Source organism: Vitis vinifera, chromosome 18 (assembly GCF_030704535.1).
Source record: "Vitis vinifera cultivar Pinot Noir 40024 chromosome 18, ASM3070453v1".
Lineage (NCBI taxonomy): Eukaryota > Viridiplantae > Streptophyta > Magnoliopsida > Vitales > Vitaceae > Vitis > Vitis vinifera.
Window position 1 is genome coordinate 35,776,268 of NC_081822.1, and position 17,030 is coordinate 35,793,297.

Genomic DNA, 17,030 nt, shown 5'->3' on the forward strand with positions numbered 1-17,030 from the left:
GTCTTGTTTGGGTACACTACCTTTTTTTTTTCTTTTTTAAAAAGGTTAAAAAACAAAAATAGATACAGCTTGATAAAGAGACTTTTATATAAAACGTATATAATTATTTTATGTTTTTAAAAATTACTTTTAAAAATTTGAAATATGAAGTATTACATTTTTTTAATGTTTCAATTTTTTGAAATAATTTTTTAAAAAAGAAGCAAATATTTAATACTTCAGTCACCTAAAAAACTACTTGTTAAGCCTTTTGTTTATGATTGTCACAGGGAATTTCTCTATTTTTAGAAATTCCTAAAACATTGAAATTATGACAAAAAGGAAAGAAAGATGTCTAGTTCACTTTTAGTATTAATAAGCCTCATTTTGGTTCATTCAAGGTTATGTTTGGTTTTTGAAAAATTTGAAGGAAAATGTGAAAGAAAAAAAATAGGAAAAAAAATAGAAAAAAAATAATAGAAAAAGTGAAAAAAAAAGTTTAAACTTAATAAATTATTTTTATTTGTTTTTAAAAATTTATTTATTTTTTAATATTTTCCTTCAATTTTAATAATTGTAATTATTTCTTATTTTTCTTTGAGATAAAACATAATAAAGAGAACTTGACATTCCTTTAAGGTATGTTTGGTTTCTAGGAAATATTACATAAAAGAAAGAAAATGCCAATGAAAATGATTTATCATACTTTGTTGTTATATGAAAAAAAAAAAATATATAATGAAAATTGTTAGAAACATATATATTTTAAAATTATTTGATCTTTATATTTATGTTAAAATAATTAAAATGGATTTAAAATAATAAATAAAAGTTATTTATTGAACTTTTATTTCCCAAAAACCAACCATAACCTTAATTATTTTCTTTTCTAATATTTTCAAGTTTATGGAGAGAAAACATGCTTAAGAAATTCCAGGTGAAGGACTTGAATTTAGGACCCGAAGCTTAGGAAAAGCCATGAGAAGCACTCAACCACATACATTTAGATGCTTAATGTAACAAACAAAAAAAATTATATTATTTTCTAAGAAAATTTATAATATTAAATAGAAATAATAGAATTTTTTTAAAATTATAAAATTAATTAAAATTAAATAATTGAACATTTTTTTCATTTTTAATATATTTATATTTAAATATCATACATATTTCTATTAATAAAATTTAAAATATTAACACGTTAATACTTATGTATATTTAATTTGATAGCATCAAAGACAAAAATACATATTATTGATTTTTAATTTAGTCATTAGTTTTGCCACGATTCAACTATAATTATATAAGATAAATAAAACTTACCTCCAAAGAATATAAAAATAATTTATCACTTTTAAATTTATTTATTTTTATTTTTTTTTATCAATTTATTTTTTCTTTATTTCTTTTTTGATATTTTTCTTTATACTTTTCAAAAATCAAACAAGTGCTTTGTTTGAGTTTCTCCTTTTCATTTGTCTATTCATAAGACATTATTTTCCTTTTTTGAATTTTTAATATCTCTATTCTGCCGTGTTGGAAACTCGCAAATTCCGCCATGGCTCTATTGAATCGTAGAAGTCAAGCTCTATCTTATTTTATTCCTCATCTTTCTCTTTTGTCCACTAAACCGTCCCCTCATGGCAAGAGCCTTGATGTGTTCGCTCTTGGATCTCATCACTAAAGTAAGCACAGATCATTACTTTTATGTTTGGGACCATGTATATTCAAGGAAGCTTTTTCCCATAAGAGGGGGGGAAAAAAAAAAAGAAAAAGAGAAAGACTTCCAAGTTTTCAAGGAAAATGCACAAGAAAAAAAAAAGAAAAAAAAAATATAACATTAATTAATTAATTTTTACATGGTTCTTTAAAGTCATTTTACTTATTTTTTTTCTTCTATATATATATTAATTATGTTATTTTGGAATAATTAAAATGCTTAATCTAATTTTTTTCATGAACTTCAATGATCTTATGAAGGAATTGAATTGGCAAGGTTTTAGGTTTAATATTAATGTAATTGGTAGCCAATCAATTATCTTTAAGCTAATAGATATAAATTTTATATTTTAATAATTATATAGAAGACTTAATAGATAATTTTGGAGGATAATTTATGATTTTTTTTTTCTATTTTTTGTGTAATAAATGTTTAGGAAGAAAACATCTTCGCCGAGTTGCAAACTCCTAGATCAGCCATATATATTCTTTTCATAATATTGTTACTTTCTTGACTCATAAAAGTCAAAGTCAAGTGACAAGTCTCATCAAGTTTTTTATGTTGACCTATATTTTAATTACTTAATCAATTAGAAAAAATTAGTATCACTTTAATCTATTTATGATCTAGTTAAGGGAGTTCGAGAAATGGATTATAGTGATCAAAAGAGCTATAACTTAATTCCAATATTGTGATAAATGGTCTAATAGAATACATAGCTAGTGAACATAATTATAACCATTTTTTTTAATTGAGTTGAAAATTTTAATTTTCTACATTTTAAATAAAAGACAAATTATTAGGAGTCCTCAAGCAAAGAGCTCTCATGTTATTTGGGCATGTCTAACCATCATTTGTAAAAAAAAAAAATTATATATATAATTAGGATATGTCTGTTTGACATGATTAAAAAGTGAGATATAATTTTAAAATTATGCATTTGCATATTTGGATATAGGAAGAATAAGAGAAGGACCTAAATATGTCATAGGTTTAACATTTTTTAACTCAACATAATCTTCTTTGATTTTTCAATTTCTTAATCCTTACGCCAATGTTAATTGAAAGAATAACTCCAAAAGTTTCATGACCATTTATGATGTTTTGTATAAAAGAGACTTTATCGTGTTGTATGCTCCTAACTTACAAATTACTCTATTGACTCATAGAAGTCAAGCTCAAGGGATAACATATTTGGATATAGGAAGAACAAGACAAAGACCTAAATAAGTTATAGATTAGCATTTTAAACTCAACATAATATTCTTTGATTTTTCAATTTTGTAGTCCCTACACCAATGCTGATTGAAAGAAAAACTTTAAACATTTCATGACCATTTATGATGTTTCATATAAAAGAGACTTAACCGTGTTGCATACTCCTAACTTACAAATTACACTATTGACTCATAGAAGTCAAGCTCAAAGAACATTATAACATATTTGAATATAGGAAGAATAAGAGAAAGACCTAAATAAGTTATAGGTCTAGCATTTTTAGCTCAACATAATCTTCTTTGATTTTTAAATTTCTTAGTCCCTACAGCAATGTTGATTGAAAGAAAAACTCCAAAAATTTCATGACCATTTATGATGTTTCATATAAAAGAGACTTTACCGTGTTGCATACTCCTAACTTGCAAATTACTCTATTGATTCATAGAAGTCAAGGTCAAGGGACATTATAACATATTTGGATATAGGAAGAACAAGAGAAAGACGGTTATAGGTCTAGCATTTTTAACTCAACATAGTCTTCTTTGATTTTTCAATTTCATAGTCCCTACACCAATGTTAATTGAAAGAAAAACTCCAAAAATTTTATGACCATTTATGATGTTTCATATAAAAGAGACTTTATCGTGTTGCATACTCCTAGCTTACAAGATACTCTATTGACTCATAGAAGTCAAGCTCAAGAGACATTATAACATATTTGGATATAGGAAGAACAAAAGAAAGACCTAAATAAGTTATAGGTTTAGCATTTTTAACTCAACATAATCTTATTTGATTTTTCAATTTCTTAGTCCCTACACCAATGCTGATTGAAAGAAAAACTCCAAAAATTTCATGACCATTTATGATGTTTCATATAAAAGAGACTTTACCGTGTTACATACTCCTAGCTTACAAATTACTCTATTGACTCATAGAAGTCAAGCTCATGGGACACTATAATTAATGTGCATAAGATAACACTAGTTTAATTGAAAAAAAAAAAAAAAAACACTTACACAATATATTTTGGTACATGCAAAATATTGAAAAATGCAAAATGGATAAGGAATAGAATTTTATGGAAGAAAAGCAAAGTAAGTGAGAAAAATAATAAATCAACATATATAAATTGATAGGAGGAAGGTGAGTTCAAATTTTGGATTGTTTTTAGAATTTTACATTTATTATGAGTGCAAAACAAATAGAAGTGGTACAAGTTATTGAAACAAAGAAATATTCAAGATAATACCTTTTCATAGGTGTGTTTATTTTTAAGAAGACAAAATCTTTGTTGGTTTTTCATTATGTTTGGTATATTTTCCCCCCTCTGGGTGGGTAAAGATAAACTTCCATTTTAGAAATTGAAGACTTGGTTAGCTACAATGAAATTAATATGCAAAGAATTTTTTTTAAGTCGGTGGTTGGTGTTTTCTTATATATTCTTATGTTATATCTCAACATTATTAAAAAAAGAAATTCACAGATTTTTGTGTTGGATGACCAAGACATTGTCATTCAAACTCTGAACAATATTTCCAAGGGTTGCACTTGAAGTTTCGAAAAGAAGATATAATGAATTAAAAAAAAAAAAGATATGTTACTTCTCAAATGACAGGAGTTCTTTATGTATATGTATACACTTTTATCATACTTTATTTACTAAAGTATCACTTTCAAAAATGTTTCAATAAAAGTTTTAGGGAAAACATTTGATTTACCCTATTTACTTTACTTGTCACATTATTTATGACTAGAGGTCGCATGTACGATAGTATAAACTAACAATATACTTTAATTAGAATATTTTGAAATAACTAAAATGCTTAATGTATTTTGTCATCGACTTCTATGACCTTAAGAGGAAATTGATTGGTCAAGGTTCTAATAAGTTTACTACTTATCCAAGTTGATCATTATCTTTAAGTTGATAGATATAAAATTTTCTTTTAATTAATTACTTAAAAGACTTAGTAGATAATTTTGGAGGATGATTTGTGGTTTTTACTCTCTTTTTTTTGGCAAAAGATTCTTTATAAAGAAAATTTATTTGCCGTGTTGCAAACTCCTTGTTTGTGACTTCTTGACTCATAGAAGTCAAAGTCAAGAGACATGTTTGATCAAGTTATTTATTTTAAACTACAATCTACCTAATCAATTTGAAAAATTAGTATCACTTTAATCTCTTTACGGTTTAATGGAAGGATTCAAGAAATATATTATGATGATGGTAAAGGCTATATCTCATTTTTCTAACCTTCTGTTAAGATCAAGTGATTTAGATTTGAGTTCACTCATATGATTCAAAATCCATCAACAATATTTTTTTTTAGAAAATAACTTCTACATATTTGAATGGTTAAAGGTAGTAACTTTGACAAAAAATGACATTAAATGGTAATTATTTTTTAATAATTGTTTAAAATTTATATTTTATAAACTTAAGTTCCTATTTATCTGGGGTTTTTTTTTTCATATGAGTGTATGAAAATATACTTTTCCCAAATTTAAAAATAATTTTTTAATAATTAAAAAAAATGAATGAAAAATGGCTTACTATAAATAATAGTCTTCCTCTCTGAAATTATATCTTTACAATTATTTAATCATTAATTTCATAAGTTGTTGTCCTCCATCTAAAGCTAAATATTTCTTTCACTTCTAATATTTCTAAAATTGAATTCTTAATTGTGTAAAATCATTCTCCTCATGACTTTTTTTAATAATATGCTTTTAGTTAGAAGACAACATGAAGGTAGTTAAAAAAATTGAAGTTGTTACCAAAGGGTCACAATTGAATTTAAGTCTACTAATTTTGAAAATGGTCTAGAACTAAAAAAACTAGTACAAAAAATTTCATCAACTGTAACTAGTTTAAAATGACTCTTTTGTTACTCCTCTACATAAATTGTTTTTTCATAAAATTTTCTCACTTAGCAAATGAACTCAAAATAATGTGACATTGGATTCATTGATGAGTCTATTAATTTTTAAAAGTAATTTGTTTCCAGATTTACTCGTCACATTATTTATTTGGTTAGAGGCCACAAGCATACTAGTGTAAACTAACAATATCATTAATTAGGATATTTTGAAATAACTAAAATCCTTAATCTAATTTTTCATGGATTTTTTATGGTCTTAAGAGGGAATTGATTGGTTAAGTTTTCATAAGTTTACTATTAATGTAATTAGTAGCCCATCACTATCATTAAGTTAATATATATATATATATATATATATATATATATATATATATATATATTTTAAATTAATTATTTAGAAGACTCAATTGATAATTTCGGAGGATGATTTATTTATTTATTTATTACAAAAGATGCTTTAGAAAAAAAATATCTTTATCGTGTTGCAAACTCTTAGATAGTGTTGTCATTTTATTGATTCATAGAAGTCAAAGTCAAGAAACATGTTTCATCAAGTCATTTATTTTGTTTGTTTAAGAAGTTTCGAATAATCAAAGAGAAGAAAAGAAAGTCAAAAAACAATGGTTGAAAAATGAGACATGGGAAGTTTCTATGAATTTATGATTCATAGAAAAGAAGGTCCTCACACGGTTTTATTTATGGTGGGTGCTAGTGCTAATAATATTATGATTTTAAATAGAAAAGAAATAAATTTATGATTAATAAGTTTGTTCACATATTTTTTAAAATTTATTTTTCTTCTCTTTTATCTTTCACAAAAAATAAAATTTTTGAAAAGATATGAATATTTTAATAATTTGAATTGTTATTTTTCTTTGCAATTTTTAATTAAATCAAATAATTAATATTAAATTTCTTTTTATTTTAATTTTAATCTTTTTAATATTTTCTTCGATCCAAGGGGGTAATTTCATTTTCAAACTTTTTACACAAATAATATTACCAAAAATCGTGTGATATTCTACAATTAGTAATACTAACTTACAAGACAGAAATTATTTTCTTTTACCACTTAATTATTACCATAGGATGGTATTAAATTTAAAAGGAACAAAGAAAAGAGAAAAATAAAATTAAAAATATTTTATTGTACAATAAAGGCTAATAAAAGAAAATGGTAACTACATCAATATTTCATGTTTCATTGCTGGTGTTTATATGGATATGTAAAAAAAGAAAAAGAAAAAAAAAAGCAAATATAATTTCCTACCCTTTTCCTTTGTTTTTTCATCTACTATCGGTGGTCAAAGTTATAAATATTTGTATTGTTTTTACAATTTTTAGATAATCGGAGAAAAAAAGAATATAAAAATAATTGATCACCTTTAAATTTATATTCTTTTTTTTAATTTTATGCCATTTCTTATTTCCTTTTATTTTTCTTAGTATTTTCTTTAATACTTTTTATAAACCAAACACAACCTAATATTATTTTTTAAAAATTTTATTTTTTTATTTAAACCAAAAAATAAAAATATGTTTTATTTTCTTTCATGAAAAACAAAATGGTTAGAAAAACGAGTGCTTTGGTTTGAGTTTCTCCTTTCATTTATTTGATCAATAAAACATTATTATTCTACTTTAACCTTGTAAATTCAGCCATGACTGTTGAGGCCTCGCGTCCCGACGATCCCCGTAGCTGCCAAGTGGACGCCCGCTCTCAACCAAGATAGATTTCTGGTTCAGTCGTCCCTGCAAAAGGTGTCTGGACACACCCTCCGATGGTTTTGTTAGCCATGTCTTAGAGAGATTAAGCAGATCAGGCAATTGACCTTTTACTAGGTATTGCAAGCTTACCTCCTTCCTTGTGTGAATGTCCCTTTATATAGTGTCAGAAGCTCGTCCTCCCTCTTTAATGATGGGAGGACTTTTTGACTCGTCATGATGACTCCAAGGTGGTGGCAAGGCCATCATCACCATTTGGCGGCTGTCAGAGATCTTGGGAGGTGACTTGCCATCATTCCTGTCCTTTCGCTCTGTAGGCGACGGATCGTGAGAGGTGACCTGCCACCAACCCCGTCCTTTCATTCTGCAGGCGACAGATCATGGGCTGTGGTAGGTTGTCGGAATAATGTAGCAAGACTAGCTCACTTCAGTCAATGATCCGGATAGGATATGTTATTGTCCGGACGTGACATTCGCGAGTGACGTGTGCTTCTCCCTGAGGGAGTCCGGATAGGGGAGCGCCCCACATGTCCTCTTGGGGAGTCCGGATGGAGTTTGATCTGGATAGCAATGTGTGTCACGTGTCCCTCTTTGGGGGTCCGGATAGAGTTGCTCCGGACATCGAAGCGTGCCACGTGTCATTAGGGGGAGGGGTCCCTACAATGACCATACCGAGTCATAGAAGTCAAGCTCTTTGGGTCAAAGTAATTGATATACAAGAAATTCCAACTATGCCCTCTCATGCTCCTTTATTCTATTTTCTCCCAAGTTGTTAATTTTCATTATTATCCTAAGTCAATGGTTCATGCTTTCTCATGAACCTTTTTGTTTTACGTAGAAGACTTGATGGATAATTTTGGAGAATAATTATAGTCTCTTTTTTATATCTTTTTATTTTTGTAAAAGATGCTTTAGTAAGAAAATATCTTTGCCGTGTTGTGAACTCCTAGCTAGCTTTGCCACTTTCTCGACTCATGGAAGTCAAAGTCAAAAAACATGTCTTGTGAAGTCATTTATTTTGTACTATATATTTTATATAATTAATTCCAATATTTTTATAAAGTTTGCTCACTCAGCAAATAAACCGAAAATAATGTGACATTAGATTCAGTGATGAGTCTATTAATTTTTAAAAGTAATTTAAAATAAAAAATTAGAACATATAAATACCATGAAAATAACATAGCATAGCCAAAAGACCTTTATTTTCATTTGTTTGAGAATTTTGACAAAAAAATATAATATATTAAAAAATAGTTTTTTTTTTCTTCTAAATATGACATTTCAAAAACTATTTCCAAATCTATGACATTTTTTAAGACATTTAATTCAAGTGTTAAAATTGTTTATTCAAATGACAACTTCCTATTTGATTCCTCCCTTCTATATGGATTTGAAAATATTTTTTGAATTATCATTTTTTTTAAAATTATCACATGTTTTTTAATAGATCTTATTTCTTTGTATTTTTATTCAATTGCTTAAATGTCTTCAAACATTTTAACAATCCAAATTCAAAGCGTGTTAGGTATAGATTTGACAAGTTAGTGGTTTAATTTTTTTTTTTTCTAAGATAGGTGAAAAAGGCAAAAAATAAAAATAAAAAATAAAAAATAAAAAATCACATTGGCAAGAAACATTTAGATGAACTTCCTACTATTTTATGAGAATGTTGGAAAATTTCATTAATATAGGAAAAGAAGTATAAAGAAGATAAATACACAAAAAATAGTAATAAATAAGTTTTTAACATGTTTTTTAACATTTATTTTCTCTTCATTTTTCACCTTACAAAATAATAGAAAATGTATAAATATTTAAATAATTTAATTTATAGTTATATATATATTTTTCATATTTTAAAATTTTAAAAGATAATTGATATTGATTTTTTTTATTTCATCTATTTTATTTTTATTATTGGTTTATGTGTTTTCACAAATTTTAACAACAAAAAAAATAGCCTGCAACTTCCCTTTCAAAGGACACAACAGTTGATGTGTTTGGAAATTGTAACAAGAAAGGTTTTGTTTGGGTTTTTCTGTTTAAGTTCAAAATTTCCATGAAGTTTTCCACCGTGAATTATTTGCATATAAATTGGGGTGTATTCATCACCATTTCTCTCATCCCACCACTCTCTCTCAATTGCTTTCGGAAGAATGATGTCTAAACTCCTCCTCCTCCTCTGTTTTCTTTTCTTCCTCTCGTTTTCTCAACTTTTTTCCTCCTCTTTCTCTTTCTCTAATTCCACCAAACTGTGCCCGCATCACCAGGCCATTGCTCTGCTCCACTTTAAGCAATCCTTTTCTATTGATAATTCCAGTTCTTGGTATTGCGATTACTATGATGTCACTTTTTATCCCAAAACAGAGTCTTGGAAGAAGGGTAGTGATTGCTGCTCATGGGATGGGGTCACATGTGATTGGGTGACAGGCCATGTAATTGAGCTGGACCTCAGTTGCAGTTGGCTCTTTGGCACCATCCATTCCAACACTACCCTCTTCCATCTTCCTCATCTACAAAGGCTCAACCTGGCTTTCAACAACTTTCGTGGGTCCTCTATTTCAGCTGGGTTTGGTCGTTTCTCAAGCTTGACGCATCTCAATCTCTGTGACTCTGAATTTTCAGGCCCAATTTCACCAGAAATCTCTCACCTCTCCAACTTGGTTTCACTTGATCTCTCTTGGAATATTGACACAGAATTTGCCCCGCATGGCTTCGATTCTCTAGTTCAAAATTTAACCAAATTGCAAAAGCTTCACCTTGGAGGTATTTCCATCTCTTCAATTTTTCCTAAGTTCTTGCTAAATTGGGCTTCTTTGGTATCATTAGATCTCCTTGATGGTGCATTGCATGGGAGATTCCCTGACCATGACATTCACCTTCCGAAACTCGAGGTTCTCGACTTACGGTGGAATAATGGTCTTAGTGGAACCTTTCCACAATTTAGTGAGAACAATTCCCTTACGGAGTTGTATTTATCATCCAAAAATTTCAGTGGAGAGCTTCCCGCTTCAATTGGTAATCTAAAGTCTTTAAAGATTTTGGTTCTCCACAATTGTGGATTCTCAGGGTCCATCCCTTCTTCAATTGGAAATCTGAAGTCTTTAATGGTTTTGGCTATGCCCGGTTGTGAGTTCTCAGGGTCCATTCCTGCTTCACTAGGCAACCTTACACAAATCATTGCTTTGCACCTCGATAGGAATCATTTTAGTGGTAAAATTTCTAAGGTTATTAATTTTTTTAATAACTTTAGAAATTTAATTTCATTAGGACTTGCTAGCAACAATTTTAGTGGGCAGCTTCCACCATCAATTGGAAATCTCACAAACCTTCAGGACTTATATTTCTCTGATAACTTTAACATGTTCAACGGGACAATACCATCTTGGTTGTATACTATGCCATCATTGGTGCAGTTAGATCTCAGTCATAACAAACTCACTGGTCATATTGGTGAATTCCAATTTGATTCATTGGAGTATATTGATTTGAGTATGAATGAGTTGCATGGGTCAATTCCAGGTTCAATATTTAAACTTATAAACCTTAGATATCTTTTTCTTTCTTCAAATAACTTCAGTGGCGTTTTGGAGACAAGCAACTTTGGAAAACTTAGAAACCTCACTTCGCTTGATCTCTCAAACAACATGCTCTCATTGACAACGTCCGACGATTCCAAGTCCATGTTACCCTACATTGAGAGTCTAGACCTTTCAAACAATAACATTAGTGGAATATGGTCATGGAATATGGGAAAGAATACATTGCAGTACTTGAATCTCTCTTATAACTTAATAAGTGGGTTTGAGATGCTCCCATGGAAAAATTTATATATTCTAGATCTTCATTCCAACTTGTTGCAAGGACCACTTCCAACTCCTCCAAATTCTACATTTTTCTTTTCAGTTTCCCATAACAAATTGAGTGGAGAAATCTTATCGTTGTTTTGCAAAGCGAGTTCCATGAGAATTCTTGATTTGTCTAATAACAACTTGAGTGGCATGCTTCCTCTTTGTTTGGGGAATTTTAGCAAATATCTATCTGTTTTGAATTTAGGAAGGAATCGATTTCATGGCATCATTCCTCAAACATTTTTAAAGGGCAATGCTATCAGGAATCTTGACTTCAATGGTAATCAATTGGAAGGCTTACTACCTCGATCTTTGATCATTTGCAGAAAACTTGAAGTTCTAGACCTTGGGAATAATAAGATAAATGATACATTTCCCCATTGGTTGGGAACTCTTCCAGAGTTGCAAGTTCTTGTTTTGCGCTCTAATAGTTTCCATGGTCATATAGGGTGTTCCAAAATCAAATCCCCATTCATGAGCCTAAGAATCATTGATCTTGCTTACAATGATTTCGAGGGTGACTTGCCTGAAATGTATCTGAGAAGTTTGAAAGCGACAATGAATGTAGACGAAGGCAACATGACAAGAAAATATATGGGGGACAGTTATTATCAAGATTCCGTAATGGTGACAATCAAGGGGTTGGAGATTGAATTTGTGAAAATCTTGAATACGTTCACAACAATTGATTTATCAAGCAATAAATTCCAAGGAGAGATTCCAAAGTCCATTGGAAATCTTAATTCGCTTCGAGGGCTCAATTTGTCTCATAACAGCCTTGCAGGACATATCCCATCATCTTTCAAAAATTTGAAGTTGCTTGAATCATTGGACCTCTCTTCAAACAAGCTCATTGGGAGCATTCCTCAAGAATTAACAAGTTTGACATTTCTTGAAGTTTTGAATCTTTCTGAAAACCATCTTACAGGATTTATACCTCGAGGAAATCAGTTTGACACTTTTGGAAATGATTCATACAGTGAGAACTCAGGGTTGTGTGGATTTCCATTGTCAAAGAAATGCATAACTGATGAAGCATCGGAATCTTCAAAGGAAGCGGATGAAGAGTTTGATGGTGGATTTGATTGGAAAATCACATTGATGGGATATGGATGTGGATTGGTTATTGGGTTGTCTCTTGGGTGTCTCATTTTCTTAACTGGGAAACCTAAACGGTTTGTCTGGTTTATTGAAGAGAACATTCACAAAAAGATCAGAAGATCTACAAGGAGCACTTGTAGGCAAGGAGCAAGAAGAAATTAATTCGTTCCACTCCCATTTTATTATGTGTTGCATATAACAAATGGCTTTTACATTCTTATGTTAGCAAATAATTTATATTGTCATTATACAAGTGCAATCTTGTTTATAAAGTTAAAATAATGTCTTTTTCCTTATTATTATTATTATTATTGTTTTGTGATAATGCAATAGTCATTCGTATAGTATTTTTCCAATCAATATGGTAACTTAAAACTCAAAAAGCAATTGTCATATCTTGGAAACCATACACTAACAAATAAGTATTAAAGAGTTAGGAGACATTTGGATACATTTCCATTTTTTATCAAATAGGCGGTAACATCATATGTTCTACTTTAGTTGCCCTTGATCACTTTTTGGGATGACAGTCAGTCTTCTCACCATGGGTCTTCTCACCAATAGGGATCTAGATGAGTGAGACCTCAAGTTCAAACCAATAAATGATTCAATTCCTCCAATTGACATGGTTCCAACTGATCGATTTGTTGTTCCTACCTTCCAATCCCCAATCAATGTAAGGCAAAGTTAAGGAGTGCCTTTTTTCTCAAGCCAACACTCAAATGTGATAATCCATAGGAAAGAAAGGCTGATTTTTCTAGTATGCCTAATCGTTAACCCTTCTCTCTCTTTCTTTAATTAAATCCTTTGGTTCCTTCTTTTAAAAAGAGTTGTCCTCCATCCTCTTGTAAACAACCATTTAGTCTTTTCATTACATCCCAATTTATTTAAAAACCTTAATTAGGAAAAGAACAAGAATCTTGTTTATATTTCAATATGTATAGAAGAGATTATTTTCAACTAGTATTTGTTTTTATTAAAAACATGCATGGGAGCCAATTTGTTCATGGCCCAAGTTTAGGCCACAACAAGATAGAATCAGTGCTGCAACCTAAGGGCCGAAGCTAGCTTTAACTTAAGATCCATGAGTCAGAGCCCAAGCCCAATTGGCATTTTCTTTGGAAATGTACAACATTAGCCCCATTATTATTAGTGATGTATGCCAAATATTTAAATAAATTTAATACTTGTTATAGATATTTAGGGAAAGAAACGTAACTAAATTATATGATTTAACATTTTTCAATCAAGTTGATTTTAATAAATAAGGATGTACATCCACTCCATGCACAAAATCAATAAATAAAAAGGAGAAGAGGTCAACTATAAAAGGTAATAATAATAATAATAATAAATTGGTGCATGATATTTGAAAAACCAGTTAATGAAAATGTTTATCATTATATTATGCAAAGAAAATTGCACCCATTTTAATTGGTAAATAACTCTATTTTTCTAAGCTAGCAAAATTTTCTATGGTATAGTGGTGAAATAAAAAATGTTAAAATGCTTATTATTCTCCTTAGAAGGTGTAGCATAGGATGGCAATTTCAACCAATAACTTTCTTGAATTTTTTTTTTAAATATTATTTTTTATATAACATTACAAAGTAATATTAGTATTTCTTGAAAAGGAAAATTAATAATTAAAAAAATTAAAATTAAATATCAAAACTTATAACCATTTTGTTTTATCATGAAGTCTCATTCTTCTTTTAATATATATGTAAATATTTAAAATATTTGTGAATTACTATAATTGAAAAATTATTGTATCTTATATTTCTTATATGAACATCATAGAAAATTGTCCTTCTAATCAATTAGATAATCAAGTTAATATAATTATAGTATTTTTATCCTTGACTCAATAGACATCTCAACCAACGTCTCCAATCTTAAAAACTTTTAAATTGTGTTAGAAGATAGGTTATTAAGCTTTTTTCTTCTAAAATATATTTTTTCTTCTAAAAATAAAATAAAATTGTATATCATTATATAGAAATATTTATATTTAACAATTTAAAATTTGAAATTGAGTAGTCAAAACTCATAATTATAATATTAGCATTTTTTTTTCTATATTGAAGTTTGATCCTTTTTCAAAAAAAAAAATCTATTTTTTTGAGTCAATTAGTCAATCAAATTAATATAATTATTGTATTTTTATGGTGAGTCAAAGACATCTCAATCAATATTAAAATCTTAAAGGAAATGCTATAAACCATATTAATTAACATCTATATTTTCTAAAAAAAATTATTAATAAACAATGATATTCTCAATTTTTAAATTTTAAACTAAGCTTAGAAATTCAAGCACTCTTGGATGGTATAAAATGAATATAATAGGAACTTCAAAATTAAAAAGCATATATTAGTGTAGACACCCATTTAGGAGGGTTCTCAAGGAGCCACGTGTCAATCCATGGTTGGCTGGTGGAGAATCAGATGATGCTTTTTGAGGAGCTAATAGAAGGTTGACACTTGTAAAGGGAGATTCTAGAGGAGGTTTTGCCGTTAGGAGGAGCGTATTCTAGCCAGCGGGGTAGTGGTGCTTTCAGGGGGTTTTGGAGAGATATTTTGAAAAAAATAAAAGAGTTAGAGCTTGAGGAGCAAGCAAGCTGAGGGGTAGAGGACGGTTTTTCTCTGAGGTTGAGAGAGAGAGAGATGGATTTTTATTTTTATTTTTGGGAGGAGATTCATCTTTCTGGGGGGAGCATTTTGCAGGTAAAGGTGAGGGACTACAGGAGATATTTTGAGAGAGATTGTTTTTTTAGCTTGAGGGAGAAACTACAGAGGGGAGGTCTTCAAGCTGAGAGTGAGCGAGAGAGAGAGAGTTGTGTGTTTGGAGAGTAGAGGATGATATGCTATTTCATTAGTTTCCTTGGTTTTGGAGGAGGATTTGGGGCGTTTGAAGCTGATCAGAACCTTACCGAAGAAGGGCACTCTTAGGTATGAATGCTACAAGCTTATTGTTTGATTTGGCAACTTATCATTCCTCTATATATTCTGTCGGTTTTTGAATGTTTATTGATTTGTTTGGGGTGGATAATGAAGTGGGCTTTGGTGGGGGGCCACATAAGAGAAGTTTTAAAACAAAAATAAGTTTGAGTGAAGTGCAGTGTGATATCTAATGACTTCTTACTCTGTTTAGTGGCATGTGTGATATACATTGTGTTCATTATTGTGCACTAACCCCATTTTTTGACAGCGTGTTAGTGCTTGCTGCTAAGGTACGCATACACACTCACTTCGATCATTCTCTTTGTATTGTTATGAATCTCGTGCGTGTAACACCATTTTTGTATCTCTTGATCTATTGGTTAATTCTCATACCTGCTTCATTTTATTAGTAAAGACCCGTTTTTAGGAACTTAGAGGGATATTATGGTATTTACCGTACCTTCCCAATAAGTAACTTGATTCTCGAGTCCATATTTGGTTTTTTTTTATAGACTACCTTTTCCAAATAAGGAGTCACACTTAGAGTTTTCTTTCTTATTTTGTTTACCCTTTAAAAATAAAACAAAAATAAGCGGTGAGTCCAAGTTTTTTCTAAAAATCATTTTTTTACAAATAAATAAAAAAAACGAGTTTCGCTATTGAGTGTGAATACATCGAGCTGAAATGCAGGGTCCACAATTACATACCTACTATGTTTCATACATGATCTAAAAAAATATGATATGATTATAATTATTTGACTTTTGATACAGAAAAATTCAAAGTATATATATATATATTTAGTTTTTTATATTAAAATTAAATAAATAATTGAAAAAATAAATGAAAAATGTGGTTCTATAAATGAGCTTTCCTCTCTAAATTTAAATATTTAAGAACGGACTAAATAATAATTTGATAAATAGTTGTCTTCCTTCCAAAATTAGATTTTGCTTTCACTTTGTAGTGTTTCTAAAATTGAATTCTCAAGTGCTCAATAATTCTTCCCATAACTTGTTGAAAAATATGTTGGAAGTGCATCATGAGCTAATAATGACTTTTTTTTTAATTATTTTTTTTTAAAAGAAACCATTATACACTAGTATATACAAAAACCATGACTGAAAAATGGATAAGGTATAGAATTTAGTAGATGAAAGGAAAAATGAATGAGATAATAATGATAAATCAAAACATATAGGTTATGTTTAGTTCCGAGAAATTTAAGGAAAAACATGAGAAAAATAAAATAAAAAGAAAATGTGGAAGGAAAGAAAAAGTTACAACACTTACACATGTAAAATACAAGCAAATCATACTGGAAATAATAATAATAATAATAATAATAATAATAAAGTCTAAAAAGAATAAGGTAGGATACAAGATAATAACTTTCAAATTTACATATATATATATATATATATATATATATATATTTAGTTTTAAGAAAACAAAATCTTTTAGCTTTTCATTCTACTTGTATCATCACTTTTTGTTTTTGTTAGTAAAGAATCCAGTGAATTTTTTTTGTCATAGGGGACGGACCATCAAAATTGCTTTAATGTAGAAAAAAAAAATTAGAAATATTGTTTTCTAACAAATG

The 17,030-nt window shown here is 29.0% G+C and overlaps 1 protein-coding gene across 2 annotated transcripts; it reads left to right on the top strand.

Annotated features, from left to right (window-relative positions):
• The first annotated feature begins 9,629 nt into the window (after positions 1-9,629).
• On the top strand, positions 9,630-12,782 carry LOC100256900 (receptor-like protein 9DC3). 2 transcript variants are annotated; one of them, XM_059734893.1, is made up of 2 exons: positions 9,630-10,296; positions 11,708-12,782. In XM_059734893.1, exons 1-2 carry the CDS (start codon positions 9,687-9,689, stop codon positions 11,722-11,724), a joined length of 627 nt encoding a protein of 208 aa, XP_059590876.1. In that variant the 5' UTR covers positions 9,630-9,686; the 3' UTR covers positions 11,725-12,782. The 2 variants fall into 2 exon arrangements, with proteins under 2 accessions (XP_059590876.1, XP_059590875.1); XM_059734892.1 differs by having other exon boundaries at positions 9,638-10,296.
• Positions 12,783-17,030: the final 4,248 nt, after the last annotated feature.

Coding starts and splice junctions, on each gene's coding strand:
- LOC100256900 (XM_059734892.1), top strand. CDS start 11,856: ATGAGCCTAAGAATCATTGATCTTGCTTACAATGATTTCGAGGGTGAC.